This window comes from Xenopus laevis, chromosome 1L (genome assembly GCF_017654675.1).
Source record: "Xenopus laevis strain J_2021 chromosome 1L, Xenopus_laevis_v10.1, whole genome shotgun sequence".
Lineage (NCBI taxonomy): Eukaryota > Metazoa > Chordata > Amphibia > Anura > Pipidae > Xenopus > Xenopus laevis.
Window position 1 is genome coordinate 72,677,173 of NC_054371.1, and position 21,656 is coordinate 72,698,828.

At 37.2% G+C, this 21,656-nt stretch overlaps 1 protein-coding gene across 3 annotated transcripts in view; it reads left to right on the top strand.

Annotated features, from left to right (window-relative positions):
• Window positions 1-21,656, top strand: part of alpk1.L (alpha kinase 1 L homeolog) — an 81,483-nt gene that overhangs the window by 19,365 nt on the left and 40,462 nt on the right. For all 3 annotated transcript variants that reach the window (XM_018251366.2, XM_018251372.2, XM_041590154.1), the window contains 2 exons: window positions 8,655-8,832; window positions 21,390-21,544. In XM_018251366.2, the coding sequence (XP_018106855.1) occupies window positions 8,715-8,832; window positions 21,390-21,544 (273 nt within the window). In that variant the 5' untranslated portion in view covers window positions 8,655-8,714. The remainder of the gene's footprint in view (window positions 1-8,654; window positions 8,833-21,389; window positions 21,545-21,656) is intronic.

Consider the following 21,656-nt stretch of genomic DNA (forward strand, 5'->3'; position numbering starts at 1 on the left):
GTTTAGTGTCCCTTTAACCAACCCATTTTCCAGTCTAGCAAAAGCCAATAAGTAAGGCTATCCCCTTTTCTATTTCTGTTATAGAAGACGAATTACAATGCCAGGCGAATGTATTGAATGTAAAAGACTCAAATACTATGTTGTATATAAAATGACATAAAATAACTATATCTAACATAGAATTATGCATTTAAAACAGAAGGCTACAACTAGACATACTATACAAATCAGGCGGTTGTTTACTAAAATTCGAATTTATCTCATAATTTAAATATAAAAAGCTCGGCCACACCTTAAAGGTTCGCAATGCGCAATTAAGATTCACAATGCAATAAAACCTAATGAAGAATATTACATTGCGACATGCAAATTTTTCTTTGCAAATTTGTTCTCTTTGTGAATTTTATTACATTCCTCCCGCCATGTCTTTACCCAAAGGTGGCCTTTATACTTTTTGTTCACAGATAATGCATTATTTTTTCCTTCAAAATTTTAACATGAAATTAAACAAAATAGGCACTTTAGGTTGGGACCCTTGGTCTGAGAGGGTAGAACTGTAGTCACTCTTGTGCTCTTCAACTGCAATCTTCAATGATCCCCATCCCTAAATACAGACACAGATACACATGCATACATGTTAAATTAATTGAAGCCTTACTGATTACTCCATTATGTACTGTAAAGGAGAAAAAGTTATGCTATTAAGAAGGTATAATACTACAGGTCACACTCTGCCTGGTTAATATATGTCACTTCTGGTGATACCACAGCAGTCTCTTTTTCCAAAAATGACTATTCATAAACTGTGGACATATTCTAGTTTAGAAGGGGTTCATGCTTACTATGCACTGTTTAAAAAAGTCTGAAGCCTTGCCCCAATCTCCCTTTAAATTATTAGACTGAGCAATAAGGCTTAGATGCTATAGGGACAATATATGCCCATGTCCAACAAATAATATGTTCTGCTTATTATTTTTTTAAACCATGTATTCTTTTGTTTTTTTTTAAATACCTCAGAACATCATCCCCATGGAACTGAAGAGTTGTACCAATTTTATCCTCAAATCTGCCTGTTGCACAGTTGTGCTAAGGAGGGGAGGGGCTTATTATTCATAGCTCATTATCTCTCCTAAAGGGAAGGTAGAGGGTGTTAATAAATGCTTCTAATTAACAAAATCATAATTTATTTTTTTAAACAATAGAATATATTAAATAAAATCTCATTGGGTGAAGCTTGTTTATAACTTAGGTATATTTGCTCCCTTATTCTCATTACACATTATGAGGCGCATTTATCAAGGTTCAAATTTCGAATTCATGTGAGTTTTTGTTTAACTCACATGAATTTGATTTTACTCGAAATTCGATTAGGGGGTTATTTATTAAATAAATCGAATATACAAAACTCGGACTAATTTTACTGAACCGAAAACTCACATCAAATTCGATTCAAATTCGACCAAACTCGATTCGTGTTTTTTCTCCAAAAAAGACTCGAATGTCAGTAAGGCTACAAACATCTCCAAATTGGTCACTGGACTGCTCCCATTGACTTGTACGTCAATACGGCAGATTTTAGGTGGCAAATAGTCGAGTTCTAAGAGTATAATAAATATCAAAAATCAAATTCAAATTTTTTTAAAAAACTCGAAAGTTTTGGATAATTCCCTAGTAGAATTTGACAGTTTTGACCATAAAAAAATTAAAAAATTTGAATTTTCTATTCGACCCTTAATAAATCTTCCCCTACATGTTTGATCACCTTTCATACTAAAAACTAGCACCAACGAGTGGATGAGTTTGATTTTTGTTCTGTGCTCCCTATATTAATGCATTTTATTTGTTTTTCTCATTTTCTCTTATATGTAATTCATTCATTCTGAAACTATATCTGTTTATACATTTGTTTGGAAGAACATATCATTTGTCAACTTAGCTGTAGAGTTGACAATGAACAAAGATACTTAAAATACTTATTTCGGGTCTTCGCAGCTCTTTATTAGGCAGCTCTCATTTGAAAATAGATTTTAGAAAACATGAAGTGGCTGCCTTCCAAACCACAAATGTTCTATTATCATTATAACAAGTTCTCAGCTTTAGGATGCTCACAGTGGTGCACTTAATACAGGAGTTTCTTGCTCGGGCTGGCCAGCCTCCCTGCTTATTCATCCCCCTTTTTTGTTGTTTAATTGGCTGAGACCACCAGAATTCAGAGGACACAGATGTCACTGATAGTTTGCCTAGGGAGCACATTCATGCCCATCTGTTGCAGTCTAGAAAACTGTTCGTATATCCACAAGGCCTTCATTTAATTCTTGTCAGAAAGTAATGTAAATCCAGTTGACCCCTAGAAGTCGCTGCAGAGATTTATGCCAATGAGCCCCCCTGCAAATTGCACACACTAAAGTTGTAAAGGAAGAAAAGGCGAGCCTTTCATGTCCGTGCATATTAACAAGAGAAGCCATCCTTAAAAGACTCTTTTTGATTGAGATCTCTCATTATTTTACTGCAGCCTGCACTGCTACATCTGTAGTGAAACAAAATATGGGGTAGCAATGGGTCAATGACATCAGCCAATTCTCTGTCCTCACAGGCTAAATTGTGAATGTTATTGGAATAACAAACTTACATTCCAAGTTGCAGTATTTAGAAAAGATGCCGTTATTCTATATTCACTTATTAAACATCTGAAGTTTTTTCTATTACAAGTATAGAAAAGCACGCCACACCAGGTTTCCAACTCCAGCTTTGTTTCCCCCGAGCATCCTTTATGAAGTTACATTTTATTGTTATTACCCTGTTTTAGTATATAGATAAGAATACATATTTATAATTAGTATACATATTTGCATGTTTACTACACTTATGTGTCTGTGTGCAAACACAATTTAACTGTGGAAATACAGTTACCTCTTTTATTGGCTTTGCCTTTCTGTGTATAATGGTATGTGGATGTTAATTACTTTTATTCAATTAATTGTATTAGAGCAAGTCCTATGGTGCATGGATCATGTGCCATATACAGGGAATAGCTTTGGGGCAGATTTATTATGTGGTGTAAAAATGGCAGGATAATTCACCACACCTCACCAGGCTTCACAGTGTAAAAAACAATTTAAAAAAAAAGCATACATTTTTTCATGATTTTTTAAGAGTAAACTTACTTACAAAGATCTGAAGTAAAAATACCAGCGGCAAATCTGGCATTCGCATGACGGAAAATAAAATATACCTTGATAAATTCGCTATTCGTTTTACACAGCTTTTTACACAGTTTTTGTGTCGAATTTCATTTTACACAGCATAATAACTATGCCCCTAAAGCTGGCCATAGACGCAAAGATCTGATCGTACGAATCGAGGATTCGTACGATTTTCAGACCGTTGTGGAGAGTCCCGTAATTTTAATCCGGCGGAGATCGGTCGTTTGGTCGATCGGACAGGTTAAAAGATTTCTGTCGGCTATATTGCTGATCGTACGATTTTCAGTGGGAGACTGTCACCAGCTTTGTCGGACATAACTTTCGTACGATTGCTGTCAGGAGCAGAACATCAGCTGATCTGTTCTTTTCTACTTTATTTGATCTGAATGGTTAGTGGCAGGTCGGGAGATGGGGAAGTCCGATCGTACGTTGATTCGTATGATCGTATCTTTGCGTCTGTGGCAGCTTTAGTGTGTGATACAAGTCTACTGGTAGTTAAACAGCATTGTTCCATTTCCAAAAGGGAAGGGCTCTCGATGAAGAAGGATACTTGGAGGAACCATTGCAATCTGAACCACTTATTTTCCGCTGTGGTTCTGATACAAGAGCCGCCTAAGGTACATCGCTAGTCCAGAGAACGCAGTTGTGCTCTATCGCACTAGAAAAACAGAATTAAAAGTACTTTTAAAAGTACCAGGATTAGCTCGGTGCTGTAGCCAAAACTCACCTCATTGCAGCTTCCCTGCTTATTCTATTGCCTTTTCCCTATATCTACCCAAAACCATGTCATTTAAATTCAAGCCCCTCTATCCAAACAACTAGATAACATGTACTGTGTACTACTGGGATGGACAACATAGAGGATTTCTCGGTTGTTGAAGCTATTTTGTAAGGGGTGTTACTGCAGGACATAAACTGCGACCTCTTAAAAGAAACAAATTATGTATGATGCTTACATTATTTGATTCCAAATCTGACGTTAATGCCTTTACTGTAGCTTCCTGCTCCTGGTAGAATTCCTTTTTGGTTTGAAAACTTCCTTATAGAATTTTTGTCTGCTTCTTGATTTATACTATTCTTATTTGCAACATTTTGTTATACTTCATGGGCTACACTAGGGGGTCATGGCCTATAATCTCTCCTTCCCTTCAGTTTATATCTGCTTTAGCACACAGACTCTTGAAACATTGCCTATGTTTTTAAAAATCTGTAGTTTGAGTCTGTTTTTTAGTGGTAAACCTCTTCTTTCTATGCATTACCACACAGAGTACAGCTACAATACTCCAGCAGGAAGAATGCTGGATATGCACAGTAGCTTTTCATTGGAGAAGTTGCTGCATATTCAGTTAGCTCATGGGACTAAAGCGGTCCTCAGGGAGAACTATATGAAGTCTTGATATCTTTATATTGTTGTACCTTTTTTTTATTTAAATGGGTTTTTGTCTGTGCCAAATGTGTGGTTTCAGGTGTTTGTGCTAGGCCCCACCAGATTACATTCAGGACATACTTTCAAAAAATGTTTAATGTAGACACAGCCAAATGTTATAGTTGTTCTGTAGTCCTATTGGGTAAAAAAGAAAGGGTTGATGGAAATTATGCTACAATGTGGTCTAGGTCCCACCAGGGTTACAAAGTATTGGAGCAGAGGTGGTGATTTTCTAAAAAGAGGGAGTCCTAAAGAATTTTTTATTCAAACAGGTCAATTTGGTAATAGGTGGTATAATATGATAAATGCCTTTAAAGGAGAAAGATCTGTGAAATCACTAGGGGTGCCAAATCCTATGCACCCCCCCCCCCAGTAATTTTAATGCTTTACCTGATCGGTGCTCCTGATCATTAAAAGCTTCCTGGGGTATTTCTGTAGGAGCACTACAGAGCAATCCTCTTCTTTTGTTTCTTTATTTTTCAATGACCCCTGTTTTTTCTTAAAGGAAAACTATACCCCCCAAACAATGTAGGTCTCTATAGAAAGATATTTCATAAAACAGCTCATATGTAAAACCCTGCTTCATGTAAATAAACCATTTTCATAATAATATACTTTTATAGTAGTATGTGCCATTGGGTAATCATAAATAGAAAATTGCCATTTTAAAAAATAAGGGCCGCCCCCTGGGATCCTAGGATTCACTGTACTCACAAACATACCAACAAACCATACATGTTAGGTCACATGAGCCAATTAACAGACAGAGTTCTGTCTTTTGCTTCAACACTTCTTCCTGTTGCAGTTAGAGTTGTAGTATTTCTGGTCAGGTGATCTCTGAGGCAGCACACAGACCATCACGAAATGGTGGTTCAAGGTAAGAGATGTAAAAGGGCAGTGGCGTAACTAGATATTACTGGGCCCCACAGCAAATTATTTTTCAGGCCCCCAAAATGTTTTGGGGTTGACCTGTTTCTAGAATATTTATTGAAATTTAATATGAATTAGGGCCCATGGGGCCCCTATACCTCCTGGGCCCCCCTGCAGCCACAGGGTCTGCTTCCTCTATAGTTACGCCCCTGTAAAAGGGCAATATTTAATTAAATATATATTCCAGTTTGGTAAGATTCTTTAATATGCCACTTAATATGATATGAAATATCTGTTGCTTAAGTGTTCATTTTGGGGGTATAGTTTTCCTTTAAGTTTGGCTTGTCACTCCCTTAGTGATTTCAACACTCTTTCTGCTTTGATACATTTTTATCAAAATAGATAACTGCCGTACAGACATTTTGAATATAGGTACAGGCCTGTCAATTATTGATGGGATTTTCTTTAAGTCTATTTCAATTCCTTTAGGAGAAATGATGATCCCCAAGAGCCCAAGTTACTCTTTCTGTAGGTCACATTTTTCAAGTTTACCATAAAGATGATGGATTCATAAACAGAAGAAGAGGTTATTTTTGTGAGCTCTGTGAATTAGAGAACACTTTTTTTTAAATATATGATGAAGAAAATATCCAAACTTTCCAAACACATTGTTAACAGAATTAGGGTAGGGGCACATGGGGAGATTTGTCGCGCATGATTTTTAAAAGCGAGTTCTTGCGACAAGTCGTTCGTTTTGTCTCTACATGAAACTCTCCAATCATTATGCACATAGTGCAATTTGAAATCGCCTGTAGTTCCAAAACGCACTGATACCCTTTTTGGAGCGATTTGTCATTAATAGCATGTACATAGAGAAGTACTGAAATCTCCTACAAGCACACACACATAGAGATTAGTATGCAAACGTAAATACGCTAGCAAAGGTCATGCCGCGGGAACACCATTCTTTTACCAAACGCTCGAGGCAAGACGCTGAGAAAACACTCTCCTTCGTGTGTGTGAGAATATATAATTTATACATATGTGTATGTACAAAACATGTACAAAACATAGTACACAGTAGTTGTTTTCCATTTCCTGCATGGGAGGAGAAAGTAGCACACTATGGGATACAAATTGTTCCGGAACAAAAGTCGCTCAAAATCTTCGCTTGCACAAAGACGATTGTCTTGCCGCGGAGACTCACTTTTTAAAAATTGCGGGCAACAAATCTCCCCGTGTGCCCCTACCCTTATGAGTTATTTGGAGATTTCCAAGGCCAAAGGATATTCCCATTCCTGGCAGATCATGTGGAGATTTAGTTTTGGGGGGTTTCTTGACAGTGATTTTTATCTATTCAGCAAAATCAATTCAGGGAATTTTGAATATTATTGCTCAGGCAAAAGATGTAAAGTTCTGATAAACTATTTTAGCAAAGATTTCTTCTAGATTATTCCATTCATGGAGCTTCAGATCAGAGACAGAGTAAATTAATTTGAATTACATTTTTGAACACCTACAAACACCCTCCGACCCCTGAACCACTGATTGCTGGAACTATCTTCAACTGAAAGGAAAGACAAATAGTAAGAAGAGAAGTACAATTAGCAAAAATCAATCTGGATTGATAACTCTTGGGTAGAAGTTCTTACATAGAGTGGATGGATGGGTAAGGGTTGGGGAGGTGTATCAGACATTTAAAACACAGTAGAGGGAAAAACTAAACTGTTAACAGTGGAGGTAGTGCAGCTAAAGATGTCCCAATGTGGATCCAGTGAGAGAGAAACTGCCATGCAGACTCTCTGAGAAAGCCTGCTGTTTTATCACGTAAATGCTGAGCTTCAGTGCCAGAAGCCTACCCAATAAAATTTACATTTAGGGTGTACGCTCACAAACAGAAATAGTAAGTGCTAAATTATGTGGATGTTATACAGATCATTGATGAAAGGGATGGTGGCACATTTAACTAATATGGGGATCACTAGAAGCTGGGCCCACTGGGTGCTCTTTCATTGTAACATAGTAAGTTAGGTTGAAAAAAGACATCTATCAAGTTCAACCTTTTAAGTCTATATATAACCTGTCTAACTGCTAGTTGATCCAGAGGAAGGCAAAAATACCCATCTGAAGCCTCTCCAATTCGCCTCAGATTGTACAATGTATAATTAAGCAATTGAATGCTTAATGAATCAGATGAAAATTGAGCATAGGACTGGCCAGATATGGGATGACTTTGACGCAGTTGGCCAGCTTAAATATATTGCAATATATGGACAAACAATCCCTGTTTTGTTTAAAGGGTAAGGCATTTTTCAGTAGCAGTATGCACAAAATGTCTTAAATATATTGATAATGGGTTGAGTGCAGAGGACTCTTGCATTTGTCTATATGTATTTTGTGGTCACAGCCTCATTGCACCCCCACCTAATGTTTTTAAAAATGAGTGGTGAGCACAACTTTCCCTTGTTTGTTATAGTTAAACAGGAGCAGTGACCAGCTCCTTGTTGTAGCTCCCACCCTTCCCAGCTATAGTCAGGTGATCCCTCTGGTGTCTAATAAAAGGGCAGCCAAGTTTGGGAGTTTTACTTTGAAAGCAGCTAGTAAGTTGCAGGTAAAACTGGGTCCCTTTGTAAAATGTATAATAAAGCAATAGAATTCTTAATGAATCAGTTGAAAATTGAGCATAGGACTGGCCAGATATGGGATGACTTTGACGTAGTTGGCCAGCTTAAATATATTGCAATATATGGACAAACAATCCCTGTTTTGTTTAAAGGGTAAGGCATTTTTCAGTAGCAGTATGCACACAATGTCTCTGTCTTAAATATATTGATAATGGGTTGAGTGCAGAGGACCTCTTGCATTTGTCTATAAGTATTTACTTTGAACAAGATTTCTGTATAAACTTTTTTCTCCTCTGTTATGTGTTACCAATCCATATGTGCCAGGCACCCTGCTGTAATTTTGCACGTTTTTCTAATAAAGCCCTCAGAAGCTGTTGTGTTTTTCCATGTAGTTTCCCCCTATTATCTCTCCACGGGTTGAGCTTCACTCATAATTGATGATGTTTTAGTTAATCATCTCTTTACCCCTTTTGTTCAGCAGGTATCAACCTTGAAAGATCCTTTTTATTCAGAATATGTGTCTTCTCCTAGGTCATTGATCACAGCACACCCAGGGATATTCGATTCACAGTCAAGTGGGAAGCAGCCGTTATGAATAATCAAGAGATTGTTACTGTGCTACAGGAGTGCAAGCAAATGCTTCATGCTTTTGCTTCAGAGGTGTCAGAGCCATCTGAAGAGGAGAAGAATGACTACCAACGGTGTGAAGGTGAGGACCTTATGTGAGAGCACAGTACTGCCAGCAGGTTGCTCTCCGCCTCTGCGAATCTGCTCCATGCATTTTATTCTGCTCTATTTTTCTTCTTTTGGCAGGCAAGACTGGGGAGACTGTTGGGTTTGTGGGACATGAATGGGATCAAGACTGCAGGCAAAGATGGAAATGTACTTTGTTGAAATGAATCGCTGTCACTTTTAATTTTCAGCTTCAGTAAACACAGGCAGAGTAGCATTTATTTGTGGAAGCAATACAATAGGCAAAAGTTTGATGGCAGGTGACATCTATTTTTTTTTTGAATATTTGGAGTCATGGAGAATAAGCCTTGTATGAAATGTAAATTGCTTTAGCACTCAGGTGGTTAAATATTAGCACAAATAAAAGTGTGTTTGCTTGCTAATGAATTCTACACAATTTGTTCCTAAGAGGATAGATAAAACAGTTTGCTTTTGTTTTATTCTGATCATTGAACCAAGCGATGAATAGAAAAATGGTTCCAATGAAATTTGCGACAACGTATGGCTTTCTATAAATTCCCAATTAGGATCTTAAACTACTGGTATCATTTTCAATTAACTTAATATCATCTTAATAGGCTGAGGGGTCCCTTAATTCTTTTTTTATGCCAGTGTAAAGGAAAGTTAGCTCCTTCTTTATAAGACCTGATTACATGGTGTTCTGTTTCAAGAGGATCAGTAGTAGGTCTTCAAAACTGTTTTTGTGATTAGAAGATTGTTAAACTTTTCAAGTAAAGCCGAGATCTTAAGTTACCTCTACAACAAAAATGAGAGTATATTAAATTACATTTCTGCAGATCAGGGGTTTTGGTTATTGGTAAGTAGGATGTTGTAATTGACTTTGTTAGATATGGAAATCTAATGAGCTCAGATCTTTTTTCAGTGCCCTTTTTGTTGCAATGTCAGATAAGTTGCAGGGCAGGAAGTAAAGTGGCACTTTGCTCCATGTCATGCATTCAGCAGTGCGGTATTCATGAGGGGTGGGAGGCACTTAGGCTTCGCCCGTCAGGCTTTGCCCCTCATGAATACAGCATTGCCTAATGCACAGGTCCCCATTTGCCACAATAACTTTTTTCTTTGATTAGCAGAGAAAGATAGGTAAAAAGGAAGAAAGAGAATCACAGATGTATGCAAGTTATTGCAGGAACTATAGCTTAGGTTGGTGGAGAGCTGACTTCACTTTAAATTGCAAATTTTTATGTTTGGGTTTATATTTGGATTTATATTTCATTTTGTTGCCTGCGGACTGCACACGAATGCTCTAACTGCAAACTGGAAATATATCTGCTGATTAACTGTCAGACACTTGCTTTGATGCCAGTTAGCCTTGCAAATACACACAACAAAATAATTTTAACATGTTTTGGAACTTTAAGACATACTGACCTTCATTTTAGAACGTGTGTAGAATGTTGGATAAATGCTTGTACAGAATCAGGGCGAGTTCATGTGGTTAGTCAGTAGTTTGTTACCATAGCAGGGCGCATCTCTGTGAAAGAGATGTCACCGGACTTTCTTTCAGACTGACAAAGATCATGACTTCTTCACAAACCATAGAGAAATGTTTAACAATGCCCTTAAAATACAAGTGTTTCTTTGCATAGAAGGTTTACCCCTTTGTTATTATTTATTCTCATTTCTCAGCTTGCCTTTGTATTCACTCAGTATGTTAGCAGTATTTATTTTTAAGTGTTTTACCCATTCATTGCAATGGCACAACCCAACAATTAAGGATTACAGTGCAAAGGGTAGGTTACGGTCTGTGGGATTAAAAGATGTATATTAATACATGAACATGATCTTTTTGTACCTGAAAAAAGGACAACACATTAGGCTGTTAAATGCTAGGAGTCTCAATACACCCCATAGGTGATAAACTGATTCTGATTACTGTATAGGCAGAATCAGCAATAGGTCCAATGGTGCTGTTTGACCCAAAGGGGCCCAATTCCCACAATGGAGTCTGCAATAGGGGTTTCAAGTACAGCTTTAAAAACAATTTACACATAGAAAAGGATGAGGGGGTGAGCCTGGCAGAGAACAATATGTAACAATTATGTAGAAAATCCCAAAAAAATTTTTTCACGAGAGGCATAGGCCTTAATGTATCATTAGGATAAGCTTACCGCTTTCCCAGTTGGGTCCGGGTGCACATGCCCCAGACTTTCAGCATAGGGGAGTACTCAGACACATCACATTAGGCAGGCACCAATCCGGAACATCCAACGAAAGTAGATTCCAAGAGCCGAAAAATGATATATAAAATATAATACTTTATTTTACATCACATCTATAAAAGAAGAGTAACGCCTGACGCGTTTCGTGTTACAGAGACACTTAATCGAAACGCGTCAGGCGTTACTCTTCTTTTATAGATGTGATGTAAAATAAAGTATTATATTTTATATATCATTTTTCGGCTCTTGGAATCTACTTTCGTTGGATGTTCCGGATTGGTGCCTGCCTTATGTGATGTGTCTAACAATTATGTAGCCAAAAACAGAAGTTCAGTCCTCGACCACCAGCAAGAACATTGTAGATTAGAATTATGTATTATCATCCCCAAGCTGACTTTAGTTTGTTTCCAGTTGCATTGATAGACTTGAATCCTTTTAACTCCCAACATAAAGCACTGCAAATCCAGGGGAGTTGGCCAGTTATCTGTCAAAGCATGTTTAAAAATACTGATGGCAAAGACTCTCAGTCAGCCCTATTTTGATCCAATTGATTGTCTGGGGCCAAACAATTGGATCAGCCTGTTTTGGCCTTCTATGCGGATGGTCAAATCAAGCTAAGATCATTTAATTTGGCAACCTCTTATATGCCCAGCTTTAGTGTATTTCATAGGCTGATTTTCAAATGCAAATGCAATGCACAAAAGTAGTGTAGATCACCATAGGAGCCATTTAACATTTAACATTGGTGGAGTAGAGTGCAAAAAGCAGCCATGTTTTCACACTTTGTACCCTGACCCACTAATAGCACTGACAGGTGCAGAATATAATGTAAGGGGCTACTCTTGCCCTATGAGTACATTGCTGCCTGCGCTCTGCATGAATTTGCACGTGTTGCAAGACCGTGAGTGCAAGGGCAATTACCACTGATGGTATTGTGTTTTAGTGCTGTTACAGCACTTGAATCATGGTAAATAAGATTAAGAAATGTACTAGAAAAAAATCTTGGTGTATAGCCATACAAGTAGAGGACCTCACCAGTTTACAAGTGGGGTTTGGGTGCACATGCCCCAGACATGCAGTTCAAGGTGGAGGTATAAAACAGCATGGATAGAAAAGCAAGCACTCACAGACCCCACAGACAGGTCTTGTAAAAGAACTGCAGACTTTATTTTAGGCAAATAGTAGACATAAACAAGCTGAGGCCTGTTGTTCTTTCCATGGTTTCATTGTAATTTGCATTCACCAGCAAAATAGTTTATGCCACCACCAGCCTTTGATTTACCAATGCAGCCACAAATTAGCCTCATCATTGGTACATTGTGAGCAATTTCCAGCACAGTTTGTGCATAAATGGCATCAATTTCAGAATCAATAATGGCATAATCCACTAGTCAGTTGCATTTGTGGGGGAAACACTCTGTGGGGCATGTTTTAATTATAGGACATTATTTTCATGGGCCCCGTATTTATCACTTTGTGATGAACTAGTGCATTGTTAAACAGAACAAAGTATAAGGCACATGTGAGAGCTTTTAAAGAGACTAATCGCTTCTTCTTTGGGGTGACTAATCTCCCCAAACTGCTTCCTTCTGTCTTTCGCCTGCTAGAATGAAAAATCGAAAAAACAAAGTTTCCTCGTGAGGCAACTTTGATCGACTTCGGAAAATGAAGCACCGCGAGTGCCATGCCGTAGGCGACTTTTCATTCTAGCAGGCGGAAGACAGGGGGAAGCAGTTCGGGGAAATTAGTCGCCCCAAAGAAGAGGCGATTAGTTGCCGGGCGACTAAATCTTTCTGAATTTACCAGTGTGACCTTACCCTATTTACAGGTTTGCTCTTGCACTTGTGTTCATAACTGACCCCTAAAGAGCCATTTGCTTTTTCAGTTACAAAAGCCCATTTTATCTTTCACATAAATATCCTTCCAAAGCACTTCAGTAGGTTCCACTATTGCTTATTCTTATTGCTTATTATGTATTTTCTGTAGTGCTACTGAACATCATTGGACACAACAGCTGAGTTCCACAATCACTTGATTAGAAGCTGGACATAAGGTAGAGTGCTTGAGGAAGCAATAGACAGTCAAGACACATAAAGGATTTGTTCATTCTTTGTGAACTACAGCCCTCAGGCTAGCTGAGAGGAAACGCAGTTCTTTCAAGTAGAAATAACTGTATTAATTGTTTCAGTAATAGCATTAGGCAAATTTATTGTTCATCTGGTACATAATCTACCTGCAAATGCTTTTAAACATTATATGCACACACACATGTATATAAAGTTCATGCCAAATGGAAACGGACTTCATAAAACATCATTTATTTTGGAGACTGACATTTCAACAACAACCATTATTATAGTCACAACAAATCACCACAAAAGTACTTGTGTGACATACATCTGACATCACAATTGTAAGATGTGCCAAATCCACAAGAAACTCAAACAACAAGATCTTACAGAGTGCACAAATATTGGCAGACAGGTTATTCAGACATCATCCACAAATCAACGAGGCACCATCATCTTACATTATTACACCTGACTGTGAGGATAAACTGTGCTATAACCACACTTGCACATGATACCATATCATAACTATGCCTGGAGTCAGTACAGGTATGGGATCCGTTATTCAGAATCCCGTTATCCAGAAAGCTCTGAATTATAGAAAGGCTGCCTTCCATAAATTCCATTTTATCCAAATAAATCTTATTTTAAAAAAAGATTTCTCTGTAATAATAAAACAGTACCTTGTACTTGATCCAAACAAAGATATAATTAATCCTTATTGGAAGCAAAACCAGCCTATTGGGTTTATTTAATGTTTACCTGATTTTCTAGTAGACTTAAGGTGTGAAGATCCAAATTATGGAAAGATCCATTATCCGGAAAACCTCAGGTCTCAAGCATTCTTGATAACCGGTCCCATGCCTGTAACATATACATTGAATTCAAGGCAAATCCTTGTCCCTGGCCTGCATCAGTTACAAATTCATCAATGGTATATTTGTGTATAAGTGCATATACAATTGTTATTTCATGTGTAGTCTATAGCTCATTTAGTTTAGCAGTAAGTTCATATTTCCTCTATGATCAGTCTTTGAAGTAAAAAACAGCAAACATTAATATAGCAAGCACTCGGTAAGGTCATAAAGTAAATAGTTATTTAGACTGCCTGATTTGAGTTTTCTTGAATGTTTCCAATATTCTTGAATGTTTCTTTTATGCTATGAGTGTATTGTCTTAGTTTCCAAACGACGTAAAGCTCTAAGCAAGGGTCAATTGCAAAATGAATCCAATGTCTCTGCATGACCAAAGGGTATCATGAGCATGAAAAACAAATTGAGATTTTAATGGATTTTAAAGGAGAATTCAACCATAAAATAAAAATCCTACCCCTCTACCCTATATAGACCCCCCATGTCTATGTAGGGTAGGGTTTTTTTTACTTTACAGTTGAATTCTCCTTTAAAACCTTACTGGTCCTGGTAGTTTTCTTTAGAAGCACAGCAATGCAGTCTTTCCTGCTGTCGCTGTGTTTGCTGGCAGCAGTTCCCTATAAATGCATGTTTCATTACTTTATACTTATTGGCACATGCTTGCCAGATTTATAGCTGGCAATGCTCTAAGGCACTCCTCCCCTCACTCTTCCCCTCTCCCACCTAATTTAGCAATGCATAGCATGTAAGGATGCACCGAATCCACTATTTTGGATTCAGCCGAATACCGAACCGAATCTGAATCCTAATTTGCATATGTAAATTAAAGATGGGAGGGGGAAACTTTTTTACTTCCTTGTTTTGTGACAAAAAGTTACACGGTTTCCATCCTTAATTTGCATATGCAAATTAGGATTTGAATTCGGTTTGGCTGGGCAAAAGGTTTCCTGGAACCGAATCCTGGATTTGGTGCATCCCTAATAGCATGTGGACTACTGAGAATTAGCCAATCCAACCAGAGACAGCACCCCCTGTCCGCCTCCTTATTTTACAGAAAGTATCTGCCAGTGACTTTAGAAAATTTTCAGAATTTTTTTTTCCCCTATATATGTACCTAAGTGCAGCCCCACCATAAGCTGCTGTTCTATGCATGGGCCCTTAGGCGCCTGTTTAGGAATTATGGCCCTGCAGATGCTCATTACTGCTTCATTTTTAGTCCGTTGTACTGTGCCAACAACAATTTTGACAGCAGAAAAGATGATACTTTCACACATTCAAAAAAAATACAATTTATCGGGGAACAAGGAGTCAGACAGTCGTGTGCCTTAAATAAAGCACCTGTATGTACAGGTATGGCATCTGTTATCTGTAAATCCATTATCCAGAAAGCTCGGAATTAAGGGAAGTCCATCTACCATAGACTCCATTTTATCCAAATTATCCAGATTTTTAATTTTTTAAATTTTTTACTGTATAATAAAACAGTACCTTGTACTTGATCCTAAGGGTAGGACTATATGGTATGGAAGTGATGCAACAAAACACCGGCATCAAATCGCATGCAACGGAAATAAGGTAAGTGAATTGATTGTCGGATAGTGTAGTATTGTTCATCCGACGCGACACAACAGTTGCACACTGTATCTTCATCCGATAGTCATGTCGGATCAACGCTGCGACTTCATCCAACATTTCTTTAACTTACCTTATTTCCGTCGCATGTGATTTGACCTCTGCATTTTGTTGCAGCGTGTCGGAATGCGCCGAAAACGTCCGTGAAGTCCTACCCTTACAAAGATATAATTAATCATTTTTGAAGGTAAAACAAGCCCACTGGGTTTATTTAATGAAGTAGACTAGATCCAAGATCCAAATTACAGAAATATCCATTATTTGGAAAACTCCAGGTCCCAATCTGGATAACAGGTCCCATACCTGTTGTATGTACACAAGTGAAATAAATTAGTATGTGAAGTCAAATGAATAATAATTGTCATCTTTATTAGAAAGATGTATATGCTGATAAAAACGCATAAATGTTCTTGGTAAAACACCAGTGTTTAGTGATGTCATGACATGACTTCCTAGATCATGTGTTTTATATAGTGAATAAAGTACCCCCTCTTGTAAAATATAAGGATATTATAAGTTACCGAGGAGTTTCATGACATGAAATCCTCATATTTTGCAACTGAGGGTACTTTATTTATTATACTACACAAGTTTCAGTGAGTCATGTGCCAGAAATGACATCACTACTCATCGTTTATAACTAATGACATCAGAACTCACCGTTTATAAGGATATCATTTACAAGATATTCATGGCTTTTGTGTATTATATAAAAAATAATCTTCAGTGTTGAATGACATGTTTCAAAGCAATTGGCAGTCAGCCTCATGCCTTTATATGTTAAAGGAACTCCTCAACTGGCAACTGCTTCTAATATTTTTTTGCAAAAGGGGGTATATTACTATCTATATATATTAGCATATCTGCATTTGGTATATTATTCTTTATAATAAAGTGAATGGGGGTGATTATAATCCAGTTACCTCCTTTAAAAGTTAATCTTTACTTTGCCAGCTGATTTAGATATAAAACCTAAATGCTTTTTCTTGGCCAGCTGATTTGGATACTAATGGCTTGGGCATTCCGCTTCAGGGCTCTGATTTAAGGCAGTACAGACAATCCCGCTCTCACTGGCAGGTGTTTTTTTCCTAAGCAGTCATAACGGAAAGATGATGCTAACGGATGAACTGCTCATAACACAGTTTCCTTTAGTGTGCCATGGAGGGGCTTTCGGGAAGCCTTTTGTTTTCCAATCCTATCACCCCCACTGAATTTTCTATCACTAATTAAACACTGACTAGCATTGTCAAAACCAACTTCTCTTTCAAATCGCTGAAAGAAATCTGTTGTGACTTCATTGCTATAGCCATGAATAGTTTTAACATTAAGCCAACAACAGTAATATGTAATACACCGCACCAAAGTCTCTGCATAATTAGGGACAGGCTCGTTTTTTGGAAGAATTAGATTAGCACCTGCCTGCTGAGTTTTCTTTCCCTCCCTTTAACTCACCAGGCAGTTTATGCTATAAGAAGAAAGCTTTATATGTGAAAGAATACTGGAGAGAATACTAATAAGAATTCCAGATAATCCTATACCTGCAGTAAATATCCACATCAGAACTGTGCTATTATTTGTTAATTTGATAATTTAATTCCAATAAATTATAGGTATAGGATCCAGAAACCCGTTATCTAGAAAGCTCCCACATAGTCCTTTTTTATCATTCATATTTTTAAAAATGATTCCTTTTTATCTGTAATAATAATACAGGACCTTGTACTTGATGGTAACTAAGCTGCATGAATCCATACTAGTGGCAAAACAATCCTATTAAATTAGTTATCAGATTTAAAGGTCTGGTGAGCCAGATTACAGAAAGATCCCTAAACCGGAAAACCCCAAGACCTGAACCTTCTAGATTATAGATTTTATACCTGTATATGGAAATTTAACACCAAAAATAGAAATATATACATTTTACATGCATTTTTATCTTAAATATAAATTAATGTTTGTATATAGTATATACAATATGCAATATAACCCTAAAATTATAAACATACATATAAATACAAATACAATCATCTAGGATCTAATTTAGATCTCTACATTCCCATTATATTTTTGGACCTACTGTTCATTGCAGTGTCTTTTCTTTTTTTTTGTTCATCAAATATTTGTTCTAATTCCTTCTTTGCCTCACTTACATATTCTTTCCGTATTTCCTTCTTTCATATTTTTTCCATTGTATTGTTGTTTAAAATTCACACAAAAGTGTATTATGTAGGGAATAATGTACAACTTCTCTAATAAATATTCATAAGTTTCATAGAAGTCACTGAATATATCTAAGTCAAATCAACTGGACTTAAAAAAAATACAAGTCCAGTTGATTTGACTTAATTCTATAGATATTAAAGGAGCCGGATAAATGAGAACTGTGACAGCTGGAAGTCACTGAAGTCTTCCACAATCATGTAAAGGCACAAAGCTGCAAACCGAGTGATTTTATGAACATTCATGGTAAATTTTAATATGCAGATGTTTATGACACACGTGTGACATCGCTAATGGTAATAATAACATATGACATCACTAAGAGCTGTTTATAAAAACGTATTTTACAGCTAATGTGGCACTTGTGTATTGCATGTGTATACACATATACTGTAATATAGTTTGTAAATAGACCTATCCAAATGAGGAGCAATGTGTGACACTAGAAGGTATTTTAAGGCAAACAGGTTGTTTCGGAGCTTTACATTTTCATTGCCCCAGATATTTAATTATGTGATATTACATATAACAAACCTACACCATGTTCTCCGTTGAATGGCACTGGGGAATTTTTACACTCGCATTGTTTGATACATAGTAGTATCAGTTGTTCTCAGGCATTAAAAGTCTCTTATGGTGCCTAAAAATAATATATAGATGCTGCTAATATCTAGGTTTCCTAGGTGCAAGTACTAGGCTTCATTATTAAATCCTAAAAGGCAATCATTTTTGGGATATGTGTGCTTTTAATATGTTGATATAAATTAATTATTTTACAGTAAATTTGAGTTGTGGGATTAATTTGAATCGATTGGGTTTAAGCCTGCTAGGTTTATGCTACGATGATGAGTTCTTATTGGTCGATATATACATACAACATGCTTCAGTGGTCACTTCCTTCGAGATGTTTATATATGTGAAAGCCCTCTACCAAACTGAAAGTTGTTCTATAGCTGTGGGCAATTTCACTGGGATTCCTTTGCTGAGTGAAAATCTTTCTTTAGAGCCTTGATCTCACATTCAGTCCTCCCAGCACTGTACATTTTGGGTGGTCTGTTTGTTGGGTTATATAAAAATGCCATAGTTATTCCCATTTAATTACTTAGTTGTGACCGGTCAGGTTATGCCATAAATATCTTTTGAGAGCTGTATTATATCTTGCAGTGGGAGTACAAATTGTACCTTTTGAAGATGTCTTCTGGCATTATACAGTACATAGCATGAAAGGGTCTGCCTTGATAGACATACTAGTCCTTTTAACTTTTTTATGGTGAAGCCATTGAATCTGAAGCCTTTGGTTCCTTGTCCTCAGATCCTATTTTTATCCTGCAGCCCTTGTTTTTTTAAATCATTGCATGGCCATTTGTTCTAAAGGATTATAAGCACTGTGCAACTTCCAGGCACTATATAAATAAGTGGTGATGATGATAATGTCCAACTATTTTGAAAGACACACACCAAAAGACAATGGGGTAGATTCACTATCGAGCGAATTTTAGACAGCGTCAGCTTCAAACACTTCGCACCACTTTGCCAGGTGCAAATGCGCTACGACTATGCCAATTCACTTATTTGCGAAGTTTCATCCTGGGCGACGAACGCTGGCGACTTTTTGCTAGCGTTACTTCGGCAGGGCGAGCATTTCACAGCAAAGATGCCTAGCGAAAATTAGCTAGTGATCTTGCGCTTAGGTCAATTTGCCTAGGGTGGGTAATTTAAAGTTGTATGGAGGTCTTTATTATAAATGTTGGTGCAAATGTTTGAAGTTACTGCTTTTTATTAAAAATGTCCAGGGAACCTTAATAAAGACAAGAGAATTTATGTAATGCCCTACACATGAGCCCATTGTAAAATTAATGTTCTATATTTTATGAAATGTCTGGAGAAAACCGGTGACCCAAAAAAAGTTTGTTGGGACTTTTGCAGGTAATCTCGCTTAAAAAAAGGAAAAGTCGCCAGCGTTTTTTTAACTTTGATGCATTTTTGGCACACAGGATATGATGTAAGTGACATAAGATTGAGGAAGATCTAGCTTCTCTTAAGCACTTCGCCTGGTCTGAGGTGGTGAAGTCAAATCTGGCAAAAGAGATAACGTTCAGTAAAATCCACACTTTACTGAATTTGCGGAGTAACAACCTTTAGCCAGAGCTAAAAGTCGCCTGGCGATAGAGTTCGAATGAACACTAGCGAATATCTCTTTCAATAGCGAATTGATACCTGCACCTGTTAGTGAATAGGAGATGTCCCTGCAGATGGTAACGCTGGCAAATTGTCGCTAGCGTTAGCCACTTAGTCCTTAATGAATCTACCCCAATAGCTCTCCAATCATTTTCGATCTGCAGCATCGAGTAAAGTGCAACTTCAGATTATTGTGAAAATGAAAAAATAATATAAGCTTCATCGTAGTGAAATAATAAACTTTCTAAATACAGTCAATTAAATATTCTGCATTTTTTCTGAAATAATCAAGTTTATGTTCACTATCCCTCTCTCAGCATCTGTTTCTCTTCATTCTGTCTTCATGCAGCAGTTGGGTGTCAGATGAATGATCCAATATATCTTATAGGGGGCTCCCTTTCCTAGCAGATGTATTAGAGCTCACTCAACTGATTCCACACAATCTAACTAAATAACTGCATTTTGCACAAATCCTGCATTTAGAGAGACAGGATTTCTGTTGATTTTAATACAGTGAGCTCTAATGCATCTTCTAGGCAAAAGGAGCACCCCTATAAGATATATTTGATCTAACTGGCAATGATTATCAGACACCCAACTTCTGCATAAAGAGAGAATGAAAGAAACAGATGCTGAGTGAGGAATAGTGAAGATAAACTTGATTATTTCAGAAATTGTACAGAATTTGTATTTGATTGTATTAAGAAAGTTTCTTATTTCAGTATGCTGAAGCTAATTCCTAGAACAAGGGACATCCCCATACTGACATACTTTGGTCTTCTTCAGGGTCTACTGAGGTGGAGCTCTGATATCAACCATGAAAATCATCTGTATTATGTAAAAGTACCTTTGTAACATGTTCATATGAAGGGATACATTAAAGCCTTTTGACCATTGATGTAAACTTTATTCTGCTGCAAATGTCTAAGACAAACAAAACAGATAAATGTTGATAAATTAATATATTATGTTTGCAGCTATGTCCTTAAGTACCTAGGCCAGAAACATTGTTAGCAGCAGGTGAAACTAAATTGTTTTGTAGCTATTGATTACAGACCTGATGTGCTCATTTCCTGATGAAAGTAAATGCATTTTCATTGTGTGTTCTCTCATTGACAGTTAGCAAAATGTTTAGCTTCCTCCCAAAAGACCCTTTTTAATGGCTGATTGAACTAGCTTTGCTTGAGGGCAGAACAGAATAGTTCTTTAACTGACAGACATTTCTTATTATGAATGTTTTAGTGAAAGCCAGAAATGTGCAGCGACTGCTGAAAGGTGTGTGGGAAAATTGCTCTTCACAAGTGAGGTGCACAACACAACATTAGCAGATGAACTGCCCCTTTATGCACTGCAGATTTCCTTACATGCACTCTGACCTTTTTACAGCTTCATTCCCGGACGATCTTAAGACCTTGATTCAGGAGGCAAAGGAAATGAAGTGGCCCTTTGTGCCAGAGAGATGGCAATACAAACAGGCTGTAAGGCCAGAAGACAAAACAAACCTGCAAGATATGATCAATGCAAGGCTACATGACTTACTGGTATGACTCAAATCACCTGTCCCTTGTGGCTGTTAATTCTAACATGAGCAGTATACATGAGCTTTGGCACAGACATTTTCTTTTGTGCCTCCTTTAACTTTTCTTCTTTTAT